We start from the raw sequence: 27,441 nt of genomic DNA on the forward strand, positions 1-27,441 counted from the left end.
GTAATTTTCTGCAATTAAGATACTGTGTTTTTACCTTCTTGTATGTGATATCTTTGTGGACTTGCTAGTTAACTTGTTAATTCAGGAAAAAAAAAATCATGCCAGTTTCTTGGTATTTAAGGTACTTTCTGCTAATGTAGTTGAAGTTCAATTGCCAAGCAAGTGCATCCATTCAAATCTTGTTGGTTTTCCATCCAGCATGGTGGCCCCTTGCTACCATTAAAACCATTGGGTGTTGTTTTGAAACTGATTTGCAGTTGGCAGTTATATCTTATCATCTCCTTGTAAAGATTTACGTGTGTGTTCTGTAGTAAAGCCCAACTGTTTTTCTTGCTATTAATACTGGAGGGCTTGGTTTCTGCCACTTTATTGATATGTGGGTGTGTAATTAAAATTGTAGCCATAATTTGTTCAGTTCCATGATTGAAGGGTTAAACATCATTTATGATTAGATTACTTGTTGAAATTGATCATTTTTATTGCCAGTTATTACTAGCAGTTACTCGTGCCATCCACAGAATTGCCTTGATTATCTGGGAGGTATCTCATTAAAGCTGAGTAACTACCTGTTGGCAGTTGGTTGAATTCTGAGGTCTCAAGTTGCGCTGCCTCTTGATCAACAGTATTTGCATGGCCAAAAAATTTACTTGATGGAACATTGTACCCATCTCTGTTTTTTAAAAAATTACATATTTTTTAAAATGTGAATGTGTGTGTGTGTGTGTGTGTGTGTGTGTGTGTGTGTGTGTGTGTGTCCTTTTTGGGGAACTGAATGTAAATTTTAAGGTCATTTTTTGTAAGTTTTCATTTCTTTGGTCAGTAAAAATAAATGTCATGTGACAAGGGCCTCCCATCGGGTAGACCGTTCACCAGGTGCAAATCTTTCGATTTGGCACCACTTTGGCAAGTTACGCGTCGATGGGGATGAAATGATGATGATTAGGACAACACAACACCCAGTTCCTGAGAACAGAAAATCTCCGACCCAGCCGGAAATCGAACCCGGGACCTTAGGTCTGACTAACCACTCAGCTACCAGGGGGGCAGGACGTTGGTCAGTAATGTTTTGTAAATCAGTAAACAGACTCTCAGAAAATATGACAAGGTGGATTGCCAAATTGTTTGTAACACAAATTCTTGTTTAGCTGCTGTTTGAACTATAGATACTGTATTAAATTTTTGCATTGTTGTTCTGTCACATAAACATGTCCAAAAAAATTTTCTATGTCATAATGTTTACAAGGTATCTCATTATAGGAATTGAAACTTAGTGATAAGCGATTAACTCTCAAGGAACTGCCACAAATTTCTTTGTCCCTGTGATGTGGGTTGTTGAAAGTATTTGCTTCCATAACAGTAATACTTACGTGCAAGGCTCATTTGTTGTCTTTGAACATACATATTTTCATAACCATATATAACATTTTGGGTTTCCCATGTTTTGAATGGTACAGTGCGTGCCAGTGTAATAGCGTATTGAAGTCTTATTTGAATACAAAGTAAACACTGCAGTACATGTTAAGGGATGTGCACATTTATGAAATTTGATCACTGCTGAGACTTGTTACTGTTCTTAAAGTGTTTTTTAATTAACTGTTGAAAGCTTGCACATAAATTTTTCTTAATTGGTTGAACTGATCTTCTAAGCATACATTGTTCAATAAATATTTGGTCATGAATGATTTTCAATCCTTACTTGGTCCTACTCCTCCCCTCCCTAGACAACCCCACGCAGTAGCTGTTTACCCACAATTTCTCTCCGTTAAGAATGACATGACATGCAATCTCAACAGAAAATGCAAGACAGCTGAACAATTACAAAACTGTTTGATTGAGCGAAATGTGATTTCTGGACATTCAATAGCACAGTTATTAACAACTAGACTGAACATTAATATAAAGTATCTCATAAATAGTATAAAATTGTGTGGTGGTGGTGGTTAGTGTTTAACGTCCCGTCGCCAACGAGGTCATTAGAGACGGAGCGCAAGCTCGGGTTAGGGAAGGATTGGGAAGGAAATCGGCCATGCCCTTTCAAAGGAACCATCTCGGCATTCGCCTGAAACGATTTAGGGAAATCACGGAAAACCTAAATCAGGATGGCCAGAGACGGGATTGAACCGTCGTCCTCCCGAATGCGAGTCCAGTGTGCTAACCACTGCGCCATGTCGCTCGGTAAAAAATTGTGTCTCTCACAACATTACTATGATGACATCGTCTATACTACAGAATATTTCTGCAACACTGTACTACTAGCAGATGATGCAGACAGTTCACCCAAGGTTAATGATCCTACAAGGTGCACATTACCAAGTGTCTCCACTCAAAATATACTTCTGACATCATGAAATAACGTAACAAAACCAGCTCTGTCTGACAAAACTATTCTCATTAACATGATGAATAAATTTCATGAACCATATTACATTTAAAAAATGAATCTGAAGTAGTATACTTCATCATTTAAATTTATTTCCAAAAAAAGGGTATATCAATATTTTGTGACATAAAATAGGAATGTAAATACAAACTCTAAAATTTGAAATGCTTAAAAATGCATACAAAATATTAATCACTTATAAAAGTTCTAAAATTTACTCTTGTTTATCTTGAACAACAGTCTACAGTAGAACAACCTCACACAAAATATAGGCTTATATATATAAAGTAACTAACAGTCTTTAATCTTAGTGAATTATACTTTTTGATTTTTAATACTATATTTCCTGAATTTGTGAAATCTTCTGAAAATTTAATTCACAGGAAGGAGATTGACAACTGACAATAGCTAAAACAAGTGAACACAAAAACATTCACAGTAATTCCCAATATTCAATCACAAATGAAATGATATGAGAGCAACGATGTTTAACAGTAAATGATGTAAAATTTTCTCTAGTCTTTACAAAGATGATTATCTTGGCCAGGCACACTGTGATATTCCTTAAGAAATACCCTAAAAATGCCATCAAATTTACAGCCTGTAAAGCATTTCTGTTTCTGAATACATTTAATTACTATGGCACCATATTTCAAGTAGAAATAAATGCATGACTGGGATAAGAAATAATACTGCAAAGCTGCTGCATGTACCTACAATACATGAAAAAGTTACCTCAACATATCACCTTTTACAAAACATCAGGCTGAGGAATACCATACTGAAAAATGAATCTAATGATCAATAACCCAACCCACAGAACATAAGATGAATGTATGAGCACAATTATCAACTCACTAATTTTACAGTCTGCATCAATCATTTCTGCACTATGTTGAACAGACTGTTTTCTGCGTAAAAAAGGCACATCATAATATTTTGCATAAGATATGCTCACATATTACAATGGCCATTGACAATCATTACTTACAGTTACACTAACACTTTGTCACAAACATCAGTGATATTAAAATGTATGTAAAAAGTATAGAAATCTGTCATTTCATAGCTTCAAAATTAATTTTCACAGCCAAGGTACACTGCAGAAAATACTTTTAAGACAACATGTAAAAATACCTGTTAAGCATGTAGATGCAGATATTAAGTGTAAAGTTGATATAAAAACATATATTTCTCTTCAATGATTAGTCAGACTGTTTTACAGGGACACAGTAAGAAGCAAATTAGGCCACTGAAAAATGTTGTGGACGAGTTCACACTGTTCATATCAAATGCAGTGTATCTAAACCTGTGTTAGGTGGCATCACACTAAGTACGAAAAGTACCTTATGAATGTTTCTTATCAAGAGAAAATAAGTTACAGTGAAAACGATTACTGTGTCGCACCTTTTTGAAACATACACTGTAAACCGAATGCATCACACTTGACTCTCATTCTCCTATTATTGTACACAGAATACTCTGAATACTCATGACATTATCACTTAAGACTGTAATGAGTTAAATGTTGCTTCCTTAAAACAATACAATTTTGTCACAATTAATAAAATCCACAAATTATTGGAGAGAGAAAGCAAAATGAATAAACTGTGTTATTCACTTCATTATTCTCTTCTTTTTACTACTGTAGAAATGACTCCAAATGCACTATGCTTCTTTTCAAATGCTTGAATTATATGTCAAACATTTCCTAAATATAAATCTCATAACCAAGATGTGGTTGAATGGAAAATAAATGAATAACATATGGCACATATACCAAGTATTCTCCTTGGCTACATCCAATATACCCAAATGTAATACATAATTATGATTACATTTCATACAGTTCTATAAGATACCAGATGCCAAAACACACTCCTTGCTACAAAATGGCTGATTTTTCTTCACAGCAAAACGTCCTCCCAGAAGAGATTTATGGCATGAGAAGCAACTGAAACAGTCACCTGACACATGCCAGTGAAGCTCATTCCAACTAACTCTTTGGTCACTGGCACCAATTTTTTTTCCACATGCATGACAACTCTGTGAAACAAGTAAATTATTGTTATTAGTGTGAACAAAGATTTCAAACTGATTTAGCATAAAGAGAATGCATCCTCAAACTAATGCTATGCATTGAAAATCAATGTTAAGGTACTACTCCAACAATTGTGAAAAGAACAAATTATTCCTAGGTAGCTATGTCTAACATCAAAATCAACTGAGCTCCAGCACTCTTAAAGTACTTGACATTTTGGTGATCTAGGTGTGAGAAAGAATAATGTTCTGTGGGTACACTGACTTCGAACTCACTGAACATGGTACACACAAGTTATTGTGACACTGTTCTCATTCCTTATGAGCATCTTTTCAGGGGTGCGTTTGCCCCGACTTCATTTTTATGGGTGACCATGTGAGGCCACATCAAACACAAGGGGAGGAGTTCTTGGAATGAGAGGATATTCAGTTAATGGGTTGGCCTGCCCGTTCCCTTGATTTAAATCGCATCAAGTGCATAAGTAGTATGTTAAAAAGAAAGATGATGTGACTTACCATACGAAAGCGCTGGCAGGTCGATAGAAACACAAACAGACACATACATACACACAAGATTCTAGCTTTCGCAACCAATGGTTGCTTCGTCAGGAAAGAGGGAAGGAGAGGGAAAGACAAAAGGATGCGGCTTTTAAGGGAGAGGGTCGGGATTGGAATGACTCCTTACCCTCTCCCTTAAAAGCCGCATCCTTTTGTCTTTCCCTCTCCTTCCCTCTTTCCTGACGAAGCAACCATTGGTTGCGAAAGCTAGAATTTTGTGTATATGTATGTGTGTGTTTGTGTTTCTATCGACCTGCCAGCGCTTTCGTATGGTAAGTCACATCATCTTTGTTTTTAAATATATTTTTCCCACGTGGAATGTTTCCCTATTATATTCATATCATTAAGTAGTATGTTAATAAGACATACTGTGGCATGTCCACGTGCACCAATGACCATTCAGCAGTTGTAAACTGCACTGGAGGAGAAATGAAATACCCTACCACAAGAACTCCTTACCCATCTTGTGGCCAGCATGGCAGCATGTTGAAGAGGATGCACTGACATTTGTGCCTATTAGGAACCATACCCTTCCTTTTGTAACATCCATAGGACCATCAAAAATCACAGTGACACCAATGTAATTACCTGCATTGTCTTTGAATAAAAGTGTTATTTCTGTTTGTCTCACTGTGTATTTGCTTCTGTCACATTCTGTACTATAGCAGTTCTTTCAATGTGTGATGCAAGTTTCATCCAGGTGCATTACTTGGCAGTGACACATCATGCGAAAGTTACTTTCATCCTTAAGTTTTGCACACCATGGTATATATTCACAGTTTAAATGAAAAATTGAGTTCTGAAAGAAACATTTCTTTCTGTTTACAAACAATATTCCACATTAAAAACATGGTATCTTATTCACACAGTATCCTTATACAAACAATGATTCATGCATACCCCAAATTTAGTTGAAATTGTTCCAGATGTTCCTGAGTTACACTTTTATGTCACCCTTTTTCACTCCCACCCTTCGCCATAGGAGCGCTAGTGATGTCTACTGCCATAGTAACTTATTTTTTCCAGATACGCTGATATGTTGCTGTCTTTGCATCCCCAAAACTGCCCCACTCCTAGAGGTAAAATGTCGTCAGTACTGTGATCAATGAGCATAGCAAAACTGGAAGCTATAGATTTGATACTAATATCAGTCATCATTTATAATTTTAATGTCTGGGCCTCTCAGTCTTCAGCACTTGGGGTGGTAAGGGTACATTAACTTCACAGTACTTTTACACAAATAACACAACTGATGAGTCAAGCACAAAATGTAGTTGAAACTATTCCAGAGGTTCCTGATTTATGGTTCTACATAATCCCCTTTCTGCCTGCACCCTTATATGAGACACGTAGTAGTTCTACTCATATTGCTTCACTTCAGATAGCACCAAAGTATACCAGTTGGTGGGAGGAGATGTGGTATATAAACACACAAACACACACACTCTCTCTCTCTCTCTCTCTCTCTTCCCCTTCTCTCTGTCTGTCTTCCCCTCCTCCATCACTCTATCACCACCGTTCCCCATCTCTGTCCATCTCCTCCTCCCACCATTTCTTGGTTTCTTTCCCCCTCCCTCCTCTCTCTGTCCAACTCCTCCCCCTCCCTTTTCAACCTCCCCACTACCCTCTTCCATCTTCCATCTGCCTCTTACACCTGCCCCCCCCCTCCTCCCTCTCTCTATCCATCTTCTTTTCTCCTCTCTCGGCCCATCTCCTACTCACCTCTATCCCTGTCCTCCTCCTTCTCCACCCCCCTCCTTCCCTTCCACATGCCATTCAACAATCTACCTACTTCCTCTGACCATTTTCTCCCCCTCCCCTCTGTACATGACCTCCTCTCATTCTTTCTGTACATCTCCTTCTTCCCCCTCTCTCTGTCCAGCTCCTCCTCCTCCTCCTCCTCCTCTTCTCTCCATCCATCTCCTCCTCCCCATCTCTGTGTCCATCTTCTCCTCACCCTGTGTCCGTCTTCTCCTCACCCCCCTCTCTGTCTATCCATTTATTTCTCCTACCTCTCTTTGTACAGTACCTATGACACTCACCTCAATGGGAACTAGGTGATTCTTGCCCCAACAAGGCTTCTTTCCTGAAAGTAAGAGTTATGTGTACCAAGTTTGGTTGAAAGCAAGCCAGTGATTTAGGAGGAGATGTATATATGATGTAGATCCTACTTTTGAGCTAGCATCTATTAGTTCATAATGAATATGTATATTTCTCTGCTACCACAATAATTCTATGCTTTACTTGCCCTGCACTGCTATGCTCACTTTGTTGGAGGACAGAAGGCTATTCAAAAATTAAATAGAAACTAGAGTCCTTCAAATATTCTGCTTATTTAGTGAATACATAAATTTTATGCAAGCCTTTGTTTTCTATTATCAGATGTAGGAATGAGTGATTCAAAAATCTCATAACTATGTAACATTTTCATTGTGTGTGTGTGTGTGTGTGTGTGTGTGTGTGTGTGTGTGTGTGTGTGTGTGTGTGTACTCCCACACGATAAGTAAACGTTTTTATCTGTTTTACCTGTAATTCAGTCAAAATGACCAGTGCTGTCAGTAAAATGTACTTGTCAGAGAGGCTCCTGAAGCGAATTTCAGGCAATAACAAGCTGTGTTGTAGTGATCTAACATAAAAAAATTCAAAGGGCCATTGGTATATTCTTTGAAGTGTAAAGTCATATGCAACATACATGACATTTGGGATATTTTTGTTTGTATGTTTCAGTGGTAGACATCGGTTTGCCATTTATTTCCTCTGGGAGACAGTAAATTTGCTGAAAGATGATGTTCACTTTTCTAATACATTTGTCTGTACCTAGGTCAATCATGCCAAAATATACAGTGTTCCATAATACAAGAAAATTTCATTCCGTATGGGTCCCTAGCATATCACTATTACAGTCAAGAACAATCTTTACAAGCACTGTCACAAAACCATGTGGATGTAGTGTTGTCATTGTCAGTCAAATATTGGGCATTAAGGTAACACTCCCTATTCCAGAAAGAGCTTAGGCATTAAGCTAACACCCCTATTCCCACATCATAGAATGAATTGCTACTTGTATTATTACGTGAAGAGAGAGAACAACCAAATACAAATATCAAGACTTCGAAATCAAAATTAACAAGAAATGTCAGCACCAAATAAATGTGTTCTACATGTTAACACTATGAATGGCCACTTCACAGCCCATGCCATTTGTATCTTTCCAAACAACAGTTTCTGTCCACCACCCACCTACACTCATGCTCATAATTTAAGGATAATGCTGATACATGGTGAAACAATGATCTGGTGGGTGGTTTGTAGGTTTAAATCACCTTGGGGTATGACCATGCGGTGCATTTGACCTGCGGTCATCGCACAGTGGCACTGGCAGCAGTCCACATTCACAGAGGTGTGTTGGTGCTTGTCAGAGTACGGTGCAGCGAGTAAGTGTGCAGATGTTTTCAGATGTGCTAATGGTGACTGTGTGTTGAAAATGGCTCAAAGAACACATATTCATGACGTTATGAAGAGCAGAATACTAGGGCGACTGGAGGCTGGTCAACCACAGCAGGTCATAGCACGGGCCCTCTGTGTGGCACAAAGTGTGATCTCAAGATTATGGCAATGATTCCAGCAGACAGGAAACGTGTCCACGCACTACAGCACGGGACGTCCACAGTGTACAACACCACAAGAGGACCGATATCTCACCAACAGTGCCCGCAGATGGCCATGGAGTACTGCAGGTGGCCTTGCTCGGGACCTTATCGCAGTCACTGAAACTGAACAGACATGGTTTATTCACCCAGAGACCTACAAGGTGCATTCCACTGACCTCTGGTCACAGGAGAGCCCGTAAAGCTTTGTGTCAAGAACACAGTACATGGTCATTTGAACAGTGGTCACAGGTTATGTTCACGGACGGGTCCAGGTATAGTCTGAACAGCGATTCTCGCCAGGTTTTCATCTGGCGTGAACCAAGAACCAGATACCAACCCTCAATGTCCTTGAAAGGGACCTGTAGAGAGGTCGTGGTTTGATGGTGTGGGGTGGGATTATGATTAGTGCACGTACACCCCTGCATATCTTTGACGGAGAAACTGTAACAGGTCAGGCATATCGGGACGCCATTTTGCACCAGTATGTCCGCCTTTTCAGGGGTGCAATGGGTCTCACCTTCCTCCTGATGGATGATAACGCACGGCCCCTCTGAGCTGCCATCGTGAAGCAGTACATTGAAACAGAAGATATCAGGAAAATGGAGTGGCCTGCTTGTTTTCCAGACCTAAACCCCATCGAGCATGTCTGGGATGCTCTCGGTTGACGTATCGCTGCACGTTTTCAAACCCCTACGACACTTCAGGAGCTATGACAGGCACTGGTGCAAGAATGGGAGGCTATACCCCAGCAGCTGCTCGACCACCTGATTCAGAGTATGTCAACCCATTGTGCGGCCTGTGTACATGTGCATGGTGATCATATACCATATTGATATCGGGGTACATGTGCAGGAAACAGTGGTGTTTTGTAGCACATGTAGTTTCGGGATCGTTTCCTCAACTTATCACCAATACTGTGGACTTACAGACCTGTGCCGTGTGTAGCGCCATGTGCCTATGCTATTGGCACCAGTTTTGTGTAGTGCCACATTGTGTGGCACCACATTCTGCAATTATCCTTAATTTATGAGCATGAGTGTATATCTCCTTGCCTACTACCAGTCCAACCTCTAACATGCTTCCTACTCCCTTTGGTTCATCTGCACAGTGTTGCCCTTTTACTGTCCCCCCTTCCCCCCTCACCCCCTTAGTTCCCAACACAGAACTCCCAATGGTACACCTAGCAGTCCACCATCCCATGGATCATTGCTGCACCTTCTTCTCCCACCCTTACCCAGGTAGTCCTCTCTGCCCTCCCTCCCCCATGGTTCTTCTGAAACCCCAATGCCCATGCCAGTTAAGAACGCTAACTGCCGCAGTGGCGCTGCAGTCCACAGAACCAACGGTGGCTGCGAATGTGTAAGCACTTTGTGTGTGTGTGTGTGTGTGTGTGTGTGTGTGTGTTTTGCTCCATCCAATAAAAGGTTTGTCCGATAGCTAAAATCTAAGTCAACATTTAAATATGCGTCTGCTATTCAACACCTATGTGGTAATTAGCAATCCATACTAATATTCATACTGTTATTTCGTCACAAACTTTCCATTCTTTGTCATACATTTTAAGCTTGACATTCAATTTTTTCCACAAACACTGTATGTACATTTGAAATATAAGTATCCAAATGATTATTATAATGTTAAAAAGGAGTGTGCTATTGTATGAAATGAAAACCACACATGAGAAAGCTATAAAATTACCAGAAGACAGAGTGGCTCATCAGAACTCACCACCGGGAGGTGATATTACTGCACTGCCACCACACACATTTAAAAGTGAATAACCATTCCTCGCTTTTGGAACTAATAGTTCCTTTCTCAATGAGGAAATAGGAATACGATGGAAGGTTAGAAAGAAGGGCAGATCATTTGGACCCAAGGATGAGGAGCACCCACCTGTATTGAGGATAGCAAAAATGAAGGGGGAAGTGCTGTACCCGGACATGTAGCACACCAATTTAACAGGACACTCTAGCAGGTTGCCAAAGTACTGGGCTGGTGATGCTATACCTTTGAGAATGTAACAAACATTCCTGAATGACAGTATTAACACCAGCATGTATCCACAGGCATCTCTGGCAGCTTCCGCTGAAACCAGCAGTGCCTGCTTAGCCAACAGATCGCACCCATATTGCCAATAGGAGGCATGGCAATCATGACACTACTTGTGACCACAATGTCACATATCCACAAGTACTGTACACCATATTCCTCTGCCAGCACAGCATTTAGGACACTGTATGGGCACAGCATGGCAATTCAGACACCAAAACCGATCTGGTGGATTCAGCCATCAAACCAAGATGCAGTTCTTCCAGCTGTCAAACCACAACTGAGTTCAAGTTGCCAATACTGGATGACTTTGCCTGCACCATCACTAAAAGGAACCAGCTGGACAACAACAAGCTTCCGCCTCACTGACCTGGGCCCCCGTGGACAACAGCATCCACACTTGGTCTCTTAACAGTTCGCTGACATTATCCTGGGCACTACTGCCTTCATAGAGTCTATAAGCAGCCACTTGTTCTACAATGAGCCATGTTTACTGACCTCAACATCACAGGACCCAGGGAGCACGACTTTAGTGTTCACCAGTTCATTGACTTTTGTGGTCATATTTATGGACAGCCTGATTTTGTTCATCTGAACTTCGAATTTGTTCTGTTCAAACTCTACACTAACAGTGTGACTACTTGTCATTAAATTCTAGAAACAATTGTTCAGAATAAAGTGATTCTTGTTTTACATCTATTTCAAGCCTTTTTGTACTGAGGGAGCTTGTGGAAAGACACTTCAGGAGATACCAAAGAGAGCTGGAGGTCAGTGGAGGTACTCACTGTTCCAGTTTCAGTCAAGAGAGGATATAAGGATAGAGTGAAAAATAAAGATGGACAGAGGAAGAGCTATGAGTACTGCAGTTAAGAACTAAGTACAAAGCAGAAAAGGAAACAGGGACAAATCAGAGAGAGTGGGGAGGGGATGGCGGTAGGGAGGAAACCTGGATTTTTCTTTATTCCTTTTTCATCTTCTTCCCCCCACGTGGATGCAAGATCCCTCTTCCCCACCCCCATCAACACACACATGCACAACTAATTTCACTACTAATTTATCTTCCAATATCCATATTCATTCTCTATCCTTGTGTTACCACTGGGATGAAGCTGGGCAAGTGCTTACCAACACACTGCCTTTGGCTCCAGCTCTCTGTTACTCATTCCCATTAATAATTGTTTTCCCTTGATCTCAGTGTAAGTGGGTCCCTCTCATCCTGGGGGCTCCGTGATATGGTCCTCCACTCTAACCTTCCCCAATCTATCCTTTTTTCTCCCTGATGAAGGAACTAATAGTTTTGAAAGCTGGAAAAAATTATTTCACTTAAATTTTATATACTGACAGTACTGGTATTTCATCCCATGGCAGTAAGAATTGCTGTATGCAATGTTAAGAAGTATGAACATCAAATCAAATTTCAGCACAGGAGTGAAAAGCCTAGATTCTATAGAAAAAGAAAACAGTGTTTAAACTGTGGAATGTTAATGTGAGACTGAATACTGAATAAAACAGCTGAAGTGAACAAAGATGTAGGATTTGGAAGGTAGGGAGATCATACTGCAGCAAGAGGATTGTGTCATGTAAAGTAGGATTTATGTCAAAAGGAAGTCAGGGCGAAGGCTTGTACACAGAACCCAGGAAAACAGAGCTATTAAATATTGATGATGATTTTGGTGGTGGTGGTGGTGGTGACTACAAAATGACATGAGATAGTCATAATGGAGAATGATTTTATAATTAATGTAGTATATTTTAGAACTAAGACCCCAGTTATTCCGCATAATAATGTTAACCAACTCTGAGATTTGATAGTTGGTGATGTTACTGAAAGTATCTTTCAATAAAAAACTAATTTACAATATACAACAAGGTTTTACGTCTTACCTTTCCATATTTTTCTTGGAAACAATCAAGACACACTGGTTGACCATCTACTGGAACATATTTCATGCCTCCGAGGGGAATGTCACATTCATAGCAACAGAAATGTTTTACATGGAAAGCCTGTCCCTCTGCCATTGTGTATTCATTGACAAATATCAGCTGAAACACAAATGCAAATTAATACAACTATAATGCCACAGTGATTGTAATTATAATGCTTAAGTCAACAAACAGAAATAACAAATGCTGACTTCATATTCAAAAACTAAAAAACACTCCTAGGGTGTGATACTAAAAACCAATGAATGAAGGGGAGAGGTTAGAGCTAAACATCATGTTGATGGCATTGTCATTAGAGATGAAAAACAAGCATGTAATGGACAAGGATGGGTTAAAGAAGCTGGAAGCATCAATTTCAAACAAACCATCCTGTCATTCATCTTCGACAGTCTAGGAAACCTAAATACCATACTGCTCAGTAAGGCATGAAGGACGATGTACACACAAACCCCCGAGCATTCACGTAAAATTTTCATTCATTTAGTTTAATCTTCCTCTTATGAGCTCTGCTCAATTGTAATATGTTAAATTGCATGCAGTGATGTCAATGTTGCACAAAATTTAAACAATGGAAAATCCAGGGTGGAATGTAACAATATTAGGGAAAAGAAAGTTGCTCCTCATCATATAGCAGAGATGCTGAATCGCAGATAGGCACAACAAAAAGACTCACAAATCAGCTTTCAGCCAGTATGGCCTTCGTCAAAAATAGACGACACACACACACACACACACACACACACACATTATCTTGTTTTGTTCTACAGGAATTTTTGTACTGTTTCACATCTCTTACTAAAATTACAGTATTTTGTAATGGCGTCAGTACCTCTATTGAAGAATGGCAACCAAGAAATCTGACATTTGTTCAAAAGCATAATTTTTGACAACAATTTACATGCTTAACTTTATCTTTAATCTGGATCTTTCTATGTATTACCAGTACAAAATTGTATCCGATTAGGCGTAATTTGTATGTTGCTGTTTGCAAGCTTGTTCTCAGTGCTTCACATAATAATCATATCACCAGCAGTGGTTATCATCGTATCAGTGTTAAGATGCAATGTTTCTGTTATTGTGTTTCTACTCCCTCAAAATGTCATCCATGTCAATATTAAAATGTCGTATGGGATGCACAGTAACCTCGTCTTATTCTTTGTTGTAAATTCTCTGTTAGCTGACCATTCGCATCTTAAATTATCAATGTGCTATGATGTGAGATTTTTAAGTGCTGCAAACAGATATTTGGCATAATTTTTCTTTTCTATTCTTGTGCAAAGTTTAGTTCTTTTAACTGTACCAAAAGCATTTTTCCATTTCTTCTTCTTATTGTTAATCAACAACTGCAACATTGGATGCATTAATGTTTATGTACTAAACATTCCAAAACAAAGCAAGGCAGTCATCAACCTGAAGACTGGTCTGAATTCCTCTACTAAGCACGCTTCTACTGGATGGGGGGTATGCCCTTGCCTTCCTTCAAGTTTGGAACTGACTTACTCAGTCTCTTATAGGGGTCCTACAGTTTAGTGTGGATTTGGAAACTCAAAATTTTTCACATTAATGAACTTCATCAGAGGTGAAAGAAGTGATATGTCACAAGTAAAAAAAACCTAGTACTGACCAGCAATCAAACTCAAGATCTTTCCATCCACAGTCCTGCACTTCACCATTGAGCCATTATGATTCCAAAGTAACAACTGCATTTAAGCACAATTTTATTACTCTAAATTCCATCTATTCTTCAACAATTTAACTCTTTGTCATTGTGTTCAGTGTAGTTTTTAAACCAGTAGCGCACAATGTGCAGATACTGTTTGCGGAAAGGGTTGATTCTTTCTCCTTTTTGAAAACAGAGACTATTTATGTTTTCCTGGACTTACGGAACTCCATGGGTGCAGCACATTTGTATGAGGAGAAAACCCACAAGTCCAGTTGCTTTGGATTTTCAGCTTCTCTTACAACTTCTTCCAATTATTTCATGGATACTTCATGGATATAAAATGTACTTGTTATTGGGAACTTTTATTCTGCTACTTTATAGTCCAGCAAAAGCTTTTCACAATAGTTAATGCATTCTTCAACTTTGATACAATTCAATTTCATTCATTCTTATTGTGTTGCATTCATACAACATTTTCATGGCCTTATATCCTACCCTCTCCACTCTTCAAGTATACTAGAAGTCCAACGTTCACTCAGTGTGCTTGCCAGGGGCCTTGTCCAGGATGTGGAAGAGGCTCTTCCAGCAGCTATTGAGAGTGCGGGGTGCAGACAGCTCCAAACTGTTGCACATGTCGGCACCAAAAATGCCAGTCATTGGGGCTCCGAGGAAATCCTTGGGTCCTTTGACGGATGGCTAAATTGGCGAAGGCAGCCTCCATCTCTCGAGAAGTGGAAGCCAAGCTGATGACTTGCATCATCGTACCCTTGGTGGACCGGGGTCCTCTGGTTTCGAGTTGAGTGGAGAATCTACACCAGAGGCTATGTCGACTCTGTGATGAAAATGGTTGTAGATTTCTCGACCTACATTATGCAGTGGAAGGTTGTAGGACACCCCCGATAGATCAGGGGTGCACTACACAAAGGAAGCAGCTACATGGGTAGCACAGTACTCGTGGTGTGCACATGGTTTTTTTTATTTCTTTTTTTTTTTTAAAAAAAAAAAAGATTAAGTTCCTCTGCACGGGAAACAAACCGTTGGCCTGAAAAATTACTAGTTCATGACAATGATATGTGTGTGCCAACTGTAAAAATTATTAGTTCGCCTAAACAGGTCATTCCAAAGGATTTAAATATGTTAAATCTCATGCTAGTAAATTGTCTAAGAGTGTGTAGCAAGATCCCCGAGTTACTATCCAAAATAAACAGTAGTAATGCCAATACTGTATTAGGTACTGAAAGCTGGTTGAAACCAGACATAAATAGCAGTCAAATTTTGAACTCTGATTGCACAATGTTTAAGGAGGATAGGACTGATGCTATGGGAGGTAGTGTGCTCATTGCAGTTAAAAGCTGTTTAAACGCAGTTGAGATTGATACTGAGTCAGAATGTGAAATAATTTGGATAAAGCTGTCAATCAGAGAAGAAGTGACCATTGTATTGGGATATTTTTATAGACCACCAGCATCCACAACAAATGTCACAGAACATTTCAGGGAAAGTCTTGAGTACACAGGAAATAAATATCCAAATTGTCCATTAGTTATAAGTGGAGACTTTAATCTGGCATCCATTGACTAGGAAAATTACATGTTTATCACAGGGGGCAGAGGCAAAGACTTGTGTGAAGTTATTCTAGGAGTGCTCTCAACATAAAACCTTGAGAATTGGTTATAACAGCAACTCGAAATGGGAACATGTTAGATATCTTAGTGACAAACAGACCTGATCTTTTGGAGGAAGTTAATCTAGAAGAAAGTATTAGCGACCATAATGTCATTGTGGCTTCTATGTCAGTGGAAGTGGGGAGGGGGGAGATAGAGTTTTCTTGTTTGGCAAAGCAAATAAAAGTGTCATTAATGAATATCTTCATAGTCGTTCATAGTCGGCTCCAAGCATTCACCGTGAGACACAAAGATATTCAGCATCTTTGGCCGGAATTTGAAGGTATTGTCCACCATGTGCTAGAGTAATATGTGCCTAGCAAGAATATAGGAGGGAAAGGATCCACCTTGGTTCAACAAACATATTAGGAAGTTGCTGAGAAAGCGGAGAATTTTGCACAGTCGTTTTAATCATAGTCACTGTCCTGCTGAAAAATAGAAATTATGCAAAATGAAGGCAGCTGTCAAAAGGTCACAGAGATATTCTTTTAACGAATTTGAAAGCAATATTTTACCTGCAAATTCTAAAAATAACCCCAAAAAGTTTTGGTCGTACGTAAAATCTATGAACGCCACAAATAATTCAATACCTTCTCTTGCTGACAGTATGGATAATGCAACAGATGATGATAAACAGAAGGCTGAAATTCTAAACCTAGCTTTCAAAAACTTATTTACAGCAGAGGACTGCAGCACCATTCCCCCTTTCAATTGTCGAACAAACGCAAGGATGGCTGACATAGTGTTTAGTGTGCCTGGGATTGTAAAACAGTTAAGATCCTTAGACGACAGGAAGGCATCTGGCCCAGATTGTATCCCCATAAGCTTTTATATCGACTATGGTACAAATATAGCATCATTCTTGTCCATCATCTATCAGAGATCATTGGAACAGCAGAAAGTTCCACGGGACTGGAAAAACGCCCAGGTCAGAGCAATCTATAAAAAGGGCAGAAAATCGCATGCACATAACGACTTTTCTAGACTCTGAGAAGCTAATCTGCAGAAACCAGCATGGTTTTAGGAAACAGCACTCATGCAAGACACAGCTGGTCCTCTTTGTGCATGATATACAACAAGCTCTAGATACCGGCTCCCAGGCTGATATGCAATATTTCTCGACTTTTGAAAGGCATTCGACTCAGTTCCGCACTGTCGCTTGCTCCAGAAAGTGCACGCTTACAGTCTATCTGATGACAAATGAGGTTGGATAGAAAGTTTTCTAAGAGACAGAGAGCAGTATGTCATCCTGAATGGGGTGACTTCAACAGACACAAGCGTAACTTCAGGTGTGCCCCAGGGCAAGATAAAAGGTCCACTGCTTTTTACGATTTACATAAACAATCTGGTTGATTGTACTGACAGTGGCATTAGACTGTTTGCTGATGATGCTTAGTGAAGTTGTGAACAAATCAATGAGGATTTGCTGAAAATAAAAGCGTGGTGTAACGACTGGCAGCTATCTCTCAATATTAGTAAGTGTAACGTACTGCATATAGCAAGGCGAAAATCCCCATTAATGTACGAGTACAGAATAAATGCCCAGTCTTTGGGAGCAGTAACATCCGTCAAGTGTCTGGGTGTGACTATTTGAAATTATCTCAAATGGAACGATCAGATTACACAAGTAACGGGCAAGGCAAACTCTAGATTGTGGTTTATTGGTAGAGTCCTGAAACGATGCAGTCCTTCAACAAAGGAAATTGCTTACAATACTTTAGTTTGTCCAGTCAGAGTATTGTTCACCTGTATGGGAACCTCACCAGTTGGGTCTCATTCAAGAGATTGAGAAGATCCGAAGAAGAGCGGGTAAGACTCACGACTGGTACATTTAGCCATTGCGAGAGTGTTACAAATCTCATAGAAAGTTTGAAGTGGGACACACTTGCAGATAGATGACACGCTAAACGGAGGGGGCTGCTCGCTAAATTCCAAAATCCGATCTTTGCCGAGGATGTAGAGCATATATTATTACCACCAGCTTTCAAATCGTGCAACAATCACCATTCAAAGATAAAGAAAATTAAAGCTCGTACTGAGGCATTCAGACCGACAGTCGTTTCTTCCTCACGTGATCCACAAGTGGAACAGAGGAGGGGAGGGGGGAAATATGACTTTGGCGTGATAGTACCCTCCGCCACACACTGCTTGGTGGCTAGCGGAGTATAGATGTAGATATCACATGGTCCAGTCACATTATTGGGAATGTGCTGAAGTAAGCTGTTGTCAGCACACCAGTTGGCAGAGATGTAGCAAGAAGATCGATAGAAGGCACTGGATCAAGCATGCCTATCAGGAGAGAGGCCACAGATAGGCTGGCGAGCAACACGCCACCAACACCCTCTTGATCATAAGTATTTAGATCCCCGCCACAGACCAGAGAGCCCAGTCTCAGTCTGTCACTACTTCAGTCCGTCTCACACTCCAGTTTGGCACCTGTCATTCATCGCATAGCAGGGCCTGTACTTCACCAGCGGTGAGGCTGTGGACTGTTAGTGAAGAGTTTGTACCACAATACATGGACTCAAAGTTAAGTACTTTGTGTAAATAAAGAACCCTGTCAATACGTGTGTGCAGTTGTGTTGTAGAAAGAGGATACCGACCACCAGACAACATCCTCTCCCTTGATCCCTATGGTACAAGACTCTACAGTGGCATTAAGGATACAACAGTGTCAACGAGAACACTAAAGAGGTGACAAGAATGGGATTCAGTGCAGATCAAAGATAATCAACTTGGCTGAAGATTTTGCTTGCTTCTCTTATGTTTTAGCTTGCAGAGGTTTCTAATTGCTAATTTGTTGTTGTGTTCTTGCATGTATTCCAGGAAGGGAGCCGCAAAACTAATTAAATTTCTCTTTTCAGAGGCTTTGCTTCCTTTTTTGACAAAGTATTTGGATACCCCATCCCTGAGCCTCAGCCACAGACAGCCAGTGTGATGGATCTAACACAAGCTTTTCAATTTCAGAACCAACAAAGTGCTGCCTTACTGATGACAGTACAACTACTGGCTGCACAAGCCATGTCATCTGCACAACCAACCAACCAGCCAGCCCAAAAAGTACCGCTGACTAGCATACCAGTGTTCTGGCAATTTAACGACACAGAAGAGGAATAGTTTGAACACTTGATTCAGTTCCAAGCACATTGTCAAGTTCATCATGTTGAAGGTACTGTAAAGTTACAATACCTCCTTTCTATTGCAGGGTCCCCAGTGTTCTGGTTAATACAAAAACTATTTCCAACCGCGTCCCCTGATGAACTCATCTATGACGAAATAATCACTGCTTTAACTCAATATTATGACCAGCAAGTCCATGTAGCTGCAGCCAGACAGTTTCTTTGCTTGCAGAAAAAGCTGGAACAGACATACTGACAGTGGTACACGAATAACATTCAGTGTCCCAGATAATAGAATACGGGAATGAATCTTAAAGTACTCTGATCCACCACTTCCCCAAGTACTGCAAATATTAGAGTAATATGGTTCGTGTGCCACAGCGGCCGATAAGTTTGATTAGGCCCCGATTTGTTGGATCAAGTCGCCCCTTGCATGTGACTGCCCCAAACAGACACAACAAGTGTGTACACAGCCGTGTAGGCAGCCACATAGACATGTAAACAAGCCTGTGAAGCATATGGAGTGAATGCTGTGTTTTCAAAACCTGTAACAGGTTTTGACAAAAGTAAGATTAAGGTTGTTTCTACTCATTGCTCTAGTGCTGTGCAATGACGTCCTAACAAACTATTTGTCTCATTACGAATTGCTGGCCCTCATGTGAACTTTCAGTTAGACAGAGGTGCCCCAGTAACTTTGCTTAATCATGCCACGTCTGTTTAAGTCTAGAAAGCACTTCACTGCTTACAATAGACAGGAAATTCTAGTGCTTGGACATTGTAGTTTGCCCACCACTTACAAATCTCACACTAGGATGGTGAATTTTACTGTTTTGAAATCAAGAGACAGTGAGACCATATTCAGTTTAGATGCCTTTGAATTGCTTGGCCTTAGCATCAAAGACAATGTACTTTCAGTAGCGGCCTGAGCAACAAAAGACAGTGTTGCTAGCAAGCTAGCAACACTGTCTTGCTTAAAGAATTTCCTGAAATATTGTCAGAAGGAATGGGAAAACCTAATAACTTTGTAGCACATGTTACATTGAAAGATAATGCACAGCCTAAGTTTTTCCAGGCCTGCCCTGTTCCAATAGCTTTAAGAGAGAAAGTAGCCAGTGAATTGAAAGAATTACAAGATAATGGTTTAATTGCTTCCATTCAAGCTAGTCAATGGGCAAGTCCTCTCGTTTTGTTGCGCAAGTCTTCTGGTAGCATTCAGATTTGTGTTTATTAAGTCTAAAGTCAACCCCACAGACAATAGTTGACACTTATCCATTACCACGCCGTGAGGAATTCATGGACAGGCTTGATGCGGGACATTACTTTTCTAAAGATAGATTTGCATGAGGCCTACTTGCAAATTCCATTGGATGAAGAATCACAGAAAGTGTCTGTTGTAAATACGCACTTAGGACTGTTCACGTATTTGCATTTGCCCTTCGGCAGTGCTTCCACACCTGCCATTTTTCAACTTTATTTGGAACAGCTGACAGCAAAAGTGCCATTTTGTCCAAACTACCTTGATGATATTGTTGTCTCACGTTTGTACACCAGAAGAACATATTGCCAATTTGCATACACTCTTGAGTGTTGTCAGAAGCAGGACTCAAGTGTCATCTCAAAAAGTGTGACTTTTTTCAAACAGAACTACAGTACTTAGGTCATGCGATAAACGGTTATGATGTGCATCCCCTCCAGTCTCATTTGCTTGCAATCTGTGACCTGCCTGTTCCTCGCAATGAGTCTGAACTGCAGTCGATACTAGGAAAGATAACGTACTACATTCGGTTCATACCAAAAGCTGCTCAGATCATGGCTTCATTGTATTGCTTGCATCACAAAAATATACCTTTTGTGTGGACTGAGAACTGTCAAGATGCATTTGAGAAACTCAAAAATGCTTTGCTTAGTGACAGATGTTTACCGCATTTTGACCCTGCCAAGCCAGTAGTTTTACAAGTCGACGCTTCGTCTGACGGAATCGGCACTGTGCTTTCACACAGAATTGGTGCACAAGACAGACCTATTGCTTTTGCCTGAAAGTTGTTAAACTCAGTGCAATTATTCTCAAATTGAAAAAGAAGCTCTCGGTACTGTGTATGGAGTAATGAAATTCTACTTAGTGATAAATCACAAGCTTTTGCAGTCCTTGTTTCATCCATCATAGCCGGTTCCTATATGCACTCCTAAAAAATTGTGATGTTGGCCTTTATTGCTTTCACAGTATCAGTATGAAATTGTATACCGACCTATGGCAAAGCATGGCAATGCAGAAACCGTATCTCAGCTTCAGATTGGCCCAGCCTCTGATTCTGATGCATCTTGTTGCCAAATCGATGTGCAGGACTCTGGATTGCTGGAATCTTTTCTCATGCAGTACAGAAAAATAGCACAGGCCATGGAAGCAGACCCAAATCTGAAGATTTTATTGCATTACATTCACAATCTTGGCTTCCTTCATTGAACAGTATACAGAACTCAGTTGTGTGCTGATATTTTGCACATCAGCACAACCTTTCAGTTCAACAGAATGTGACTATTTTAAAATGACAGTGGAGAGTTGCATGTGCTTATTCCCTAAGTGTTGCAAAAGGATGTGTTGTGAGTGTTGCTCCACCAAGGAATTGTTTGCACTAAACAGTTTGTGCAACGGCACTGTAATTGGCAGGGCGTGGATGCCCACATTGAACAGATGACGGCACAGTGTCACACATGCGCGGGCAACCAATCTGCTCCGCCACAGACATTTGAAGCTTGGCCTAAGACTCAATCGCCATGGCAAATAGTGCACACTGACTTTGCTGGATCATTTTGGAACATTCGTTGGCTCATAGTGGCAGATTCTATTAGCAAGTTTCCATTTGCAGTGCCTATGAACTCTACTACATCATGTGGCAATTTCAGAAATCGTTAAGTGTGTGGGCTGTATGCATGCCACCATGGTTACAGAATACCGTGCATGCCAAAATAATGCTATCCAAAACTGGCACCAAGGCAACTCTAGTGCACCACAGACCATAGACGACACGAGTGAACAAAGGCTGTGGAGATGTAGTGCACCACAGACCATAGACGACACGAGTGAACAAAGGCTGTGGAGATGTGTATACGCAAATAGATGTGCAACTGCTGAGCAACTGACAGCCCAGGTGAATCTAGGGGCTACCAACAGTGTCTTCTCAATGATCATTCAGCAAATGATGTTGCGTATAGGCTTTTGCACAACTATGAGTCTACCCATGAAGATCATGTCCATCTCTACATGCAGTTTGTTTTTCCTTGGCACAACGGCATGTACCATCAGGACAAAGCAACATGAAACAAAGCTAGCAGTATGTGTTTGAGTGGTTCAAAGGGGGCCAGGAGGAGTTTACCGTACTCTGTTGACCACTCAACCCCCAGATTTAAACCCGATTGAGAATCTGTGGGTCAACCTCAGTCATACTGTTTGCACCATGGATACTCAACTGAGAAACCTAGCTTAGCTGGCCACAACAATGAGTCAGCATGGCTTCACATCTCTGTCAGTACCCCCCAGGCCCTCACTGACTGTGTTCCTGCACATCCGCACTACAAAAGGTGGTTATTCAGGCTTTTTGAAACTTGGCCACATTAATGGGACCAGGCCGTGTGTCATTTGTTTTATTTCTGTTTTACTTACAAGCCTGCCTTTGATTCTTGTTGAGTTTGACATAAAGTGCTTTGAGCCACTTCTTGCTTTTCTGGTGTGGCTTGATGACTCTGCGATAAGTCCCAGACTAGAAATGTAAAGGTCCAGGGTTTCAGCTCCAGTCAGTCTTAAGATCGTTTCTGTTATTTATCACTTCTCTCACTTCTGGCAACTGTTTCTTAATGTAAAAAGTGTCAAGTTGTGCCTTGGTTTGGAGACCATTTGAAACTGTAGATCCCTCTATGACTGAGTAAGTTCCAAGGTTGGGGGAAACCAAGAGTATACCACCTCCAACAGTAAAGCACCACAGTAATGGAACAAGCCTTTGGGTTGAGGATGTAATGTGCCAAAATTCGTTTGTCTTTTGTCATGAGCAGGGTTGATTTTCAGGTGCAAATTTCAGATGAAAAAAGAAAAGGAAAAGATGCACAAATAAAGTAAAAGGGGGAACAAAAAGTGTTGGCTTATTCTACTAATTCAGTGATTTCTCTTTCTTCTATTCCACTATTGAATTACAAACAAGTACATCAAATTTCCACTCATCAAAAGTAGCAAAAAACACTAAGCTGTTGTACTTCAAGACATTAAGCATCTCTACATTTTTGAATGTAAGTCTGTTTCTATTAGGAGATAGAATGTCTTTGTAGATGTTAAAGCTTCTTCCCACATCCACAGAAAGCAGTGGGGCAAACCTTGTATTCACTTGGAATGACAACTCTACAGATGTGGCGAATTCCTCAATGTCTGGATTCTTCTGAAGACTACATTCACGTTTGTCTTTGGCATAGCCATCTAACTGCTCCCCCACAGAAGTAATAATATCCCATTGATTTCTCTTTTCCAGACCTTGTTCTTCTAATTGTATAATAGTTGCAGTCAGGTACTTGTAACTATGGACATGGTATAGTTCTCTCTGCAAATTATGTATTTTCTCTGGTAACAGAAGTTGCTGTGCCTTGGACATAGCACCTGGGTTGGCTGGAGTCAAAGAAAACATAAACACACTAATTATGTCAAAATTCTCACACAACATACCAGCACACTCAATCCAAGATCCCCAACAAGCAATGATCAGGAAATCTGAAAGCGGCAGGCCAGTGGTATCCCCGTAGGAAACAACACGATTTGGAGCTTTCCGTAGAATCTTTTTCAGGGAAGAGATGAACTGATTTGCGATGTTGTATTCTTCCTTATGGATTCACAACCCCTATGAAGGGCATGAACCAAGCATGTCACATGCTTCAATTTAGGAAATAAAGGTTTCAATTGGTTAACAGATGACCCATAACCACAAGCAGTAGTTTTCTGAACTCGATACCATTAGGCCAGAGTTTCTGGCAGAAGTTCACAATTGATTGCATTACTGTACTGGCATTGGCTTTCTGCAGCTCATACATTTTTTTAACAAGATGGGCTCAACTTACTCCCCTGCTAAGGAAAAAACCAAAAATATTCAAAACATTCTATTGAGTATATGGTTTCATCCACAATGCTTCCCACATCATATTCAGACACTTTCGTCTTGTTTCTTTATATGGTTTCTTGGTAAGCAGAGTCCATGTAGTTTTTTCTTAAAGTATTGTCATAAGGCATTGACAGCTTTGTATATTTTTCAAGAAATCTATTGACGGCTGGGTAGTTCACTTTACTGAGTGGAATTCCTGTTTGTGTAAGAACTGCACACAAATCAATGTTTAATTCCTGCAAATTTTGGCTTTTTGAGGCACTCTGTTGAAATGAATTTTGTAATAGAAGTTGCTGATTTGTTTGCTTGAAGAGCCTTATTCACTTGACACCTAGAGCTGGAAATGTGTTGTTTGATGCAATCTCGCTGGTGTTTTTCATCTAATAAAATTCCTGGATCACAAATAGTACATCGCACAACAGTTCCACCAGTGTCTATGAAATTTTGTTTGAATTCCTGACCCGGAACAATAAATTGGGCTCTGGACACCTTTGGCATGGCAAAATCGAGTAGTACACTCATTTAGTAATGTAAAAAAAGAGAGAAGAAGAAGCTAACACCAGCTCACTTGCTAACTCAATGTGCCTGTCATACATCACTCTTGCACCCACTCGCTCACTTGCTGTCCACACTCTCTTTTGTAATACTGGAACAATTACCAGAATATTCTCATTCATCTGTCTCTGCGATTTCTAGTAGCTTCTACCAGAGCCCTGTCTCAATTCCTGGAACTATGCAGGTGCGGTTACTGCTGTCCCTGTGTAATCAGACTCTGCCTATATGTGAACAGATGAGGTCTCCCCAGTAACAAACTCACATTCGTGAACAGCAGGCTACTGGTTCTGGTGGGGTAGACTCACTCATTGTCAATTGCATTACTGTGGTCCACTTTATAGCGGTGAAGCACGAAAAAGAGGTTTTGTCAAGCACAGAATTATTTTCCATTGTTGCAGGTGTGCTCTTGGGCTAGACTCACTCATTGTCAATTGCGTTACTGTGGGCCACTTTATAGCGGTAAAGCAAGAAAAAGAGGTTTTGTCGAGCACAGAATTATTTTCCATTGTTGCAGGTGTGCTCTTAACTCCTGTACAGCATTTACTGAAGGAGGTAGGCTTACTATTCACATGTACAAAGCAAGGTGAGGAGACTTTAATTAAAGTTAAATATTTTAAATTGATTAGAAATCTCGTACAATAAATTGGAATGAAACTTCGAAGAAAATGGAGAATTATGGGCATTGTTGGGAGAAAAAGGTGCATTTGGTTGGTAAAACCTTAAATGATCATAACCCAATCACTAGCTGATAACAAATCAAACGCAATTTTGTGGATGCGTAAAGCGTGATATTTGGATCGGCATTAGTTCCAACTAGTTCCAGCTTGTAGTTATGGTCCTGCACAGAAGCATTTCGATGGAGAGTGATTTCTGTTTTCATGGTGTAGAAAGGATGTGTTGATTTGCATTACGTATATGTGTGATACTTAAGACCAGGTTCTTGTTGTAGTTGACACTATATTATTAGTATTTCTTTCTTTTCTCAGACGTTATGTCTGGTCAAAAATGGAAAGTGGTGTGGACCTTGATAAAGCGTGACTTCCTTTTAACTGTACAGTATATGTTATATTGCATTTAGGAACTTTCGGGTAATTGAACATGCATCAATAATTACGGATTTCTGTAGTTGTATATATAAGTTTGGATGTAGCTGTATTGCATTGATGTACTGGTGGATATTGTGCGGTATGACTCCTGTAGTTGATAGTATAATCGGTATAATGTCAACTTTATCCTGATGCCACATGTCCTTGACTTCCTCAGCCAGTTGGATGTATTTTTCAATTTTTTCTCCTGTTTTCTTTTGTATGTTTGTTGTATTGGGTATGGATATTTCGATTAGTTGTGTTAATTTCTTCTTTTTATTGGTGAGTATGATGTCAGGTTTGTTATGTGGTGGTGTTTTATCTGTTATAATGGTTCTGTTCCAGTATAATTTGTATTCATCATTCTCCAGTACATTTTGTGTTGCATACTTGTATGTGGGAACGTGTTGTTTTATAAGTTTATGTTGTAAGGCAAGCTGTTGATGTATTATTTTTGCTACATTGTCATGTCTTCTGGGGTATTCTGTATTTGCTAGTATTGTACATCCGCTTGTGATGTGATCTACTGTTTCTATTTGTTGTTTGCAAAGTCTGCATTTATCTGTTGTGGTATTGGGATCTTTAATAATATGCTTGCTGTAATATCTGGTGTTTATGGTTTGATCCTGTATTGCAATCATGAATCCTTCCGTCTCACTGTATATATTGCCTTTTCTTAGCCATGTGTTGGATGCGTCTCGATCAATGTGTGGCTGTGTTAGATGATATGGGTGCTTGCCATGTAGCGTTTTCTTTTTCCAATTTACTTTCTTCGTATCTGTTGATGTTATGTGATCTAAAGGGTTGTAGAGGAGGTTATGAAATTGTAGTGGTGTAGCCGAAGTATTTATATGAGTGATTGCTTTGTGTATTTTGCTAGTTTCTGCTCGTTCTATAAAGAATTTTCGTAAATTGTCTACCTGTCCATAATGTAGGTTTTTTTATGTTCATAAATCCCCTTCCTCCTTCCTTTCTGCTTAATGTGAATCTTTCTGTTGCTGAATGTATGTGATGTATTCTATATTTGTGGCATTGTGATCGTGTAAGTGTGTTGAGTGCTTCTAGGTCTGTGTTACTCCATTTCACTACTCCAAATGAGTAGGTCAATATTGGTATAGCATAAGTATTTATAGCTTTTGTCTTGTTTCTTGCTGTCAATCCTGTTTTCAGTATTTTTGTTAGTCTTTGTCTATATTTTTCATTTAGTTTTTCTTTAATATTTGTATTATCTATTCCTATTTTTGGACAATGAGCAACTACTATATAAAAATCAACATGGATTCTGCAAACAGAGATCCTGCGAAACGGAGCTCGCTCTGTTCCTCCATGAGATCTACAGTGGAGTGGACAAAAGCACTCAGGTTGATGCCGTATTCCTTGATTTCAGTAAGGCATTTGACACCGTCCCGCATTGCTGTCTAATGAAAAAAAAAGTGAGCTTATGGAGTATCAGAGCAGACCTACGATTGGTTCAAGACTTTCTTGCAGATAGAATTCAACACGTCACTCATAACGGAACTAAATCGACAGATGTAAAGGTAATACCCGGAGTACCACAGGGAAGTGTGATAGGACCGTTGCTATTTACATTATATATAAACG

At 40.0% G+C, this 27,441-nt stretch overlaps 1 protein-coding gene across 5 annotated transcripts in view; it reads right to left on the reverse strand.

The window, feature by feature from the left end:
* Nucleotides 1-2,422: 2,422 nt before the first annotated feature.
* The window catches only part of LOC124544911 (testin), a 100,625-nt gene continuing 75,606 nt past the window's right edge, over nucleotides 2,423-27,441 (reverse strand). For all 5 annotated transcript variants that reach the window (XM_047123648.1, XM_047123649.1, XM_047123647.1 and 2 more), the window contains 2 exons: nucleotides 12,562-12,720; nucleotides 2,423-4,426 (listed from right to left, as the gene is read on the reverse strand). In XM_047123648.1, coding sequence (XP_046979604.1) covers nucleotides 4,232-4,426; nucleotides 12,562-12,720 — 354 coding nt within the window. In that variant the 3' untranslated portion in view covers nucleotides 2,423-4,231. The remainder of the gene's footprint in view (nucleotides 4,427-12,561; nucleotides 12,721-27,441) is intronic.

Source organism: Schistocerca americana, chromosome 8 (assembly GCF_021461395.2).
Source record: "Schistocerca americana isolate TAMUIC-IGC-003095 chromosome 8, iqSchAmer2.1, whole genome shotgun sequence".
Lineage (NCBI taxonomy): Eukaryota > Metazoa > Arthropoda > Insecta > Orthoptera > Acrididae > Schistocerca > Schistocerca americana.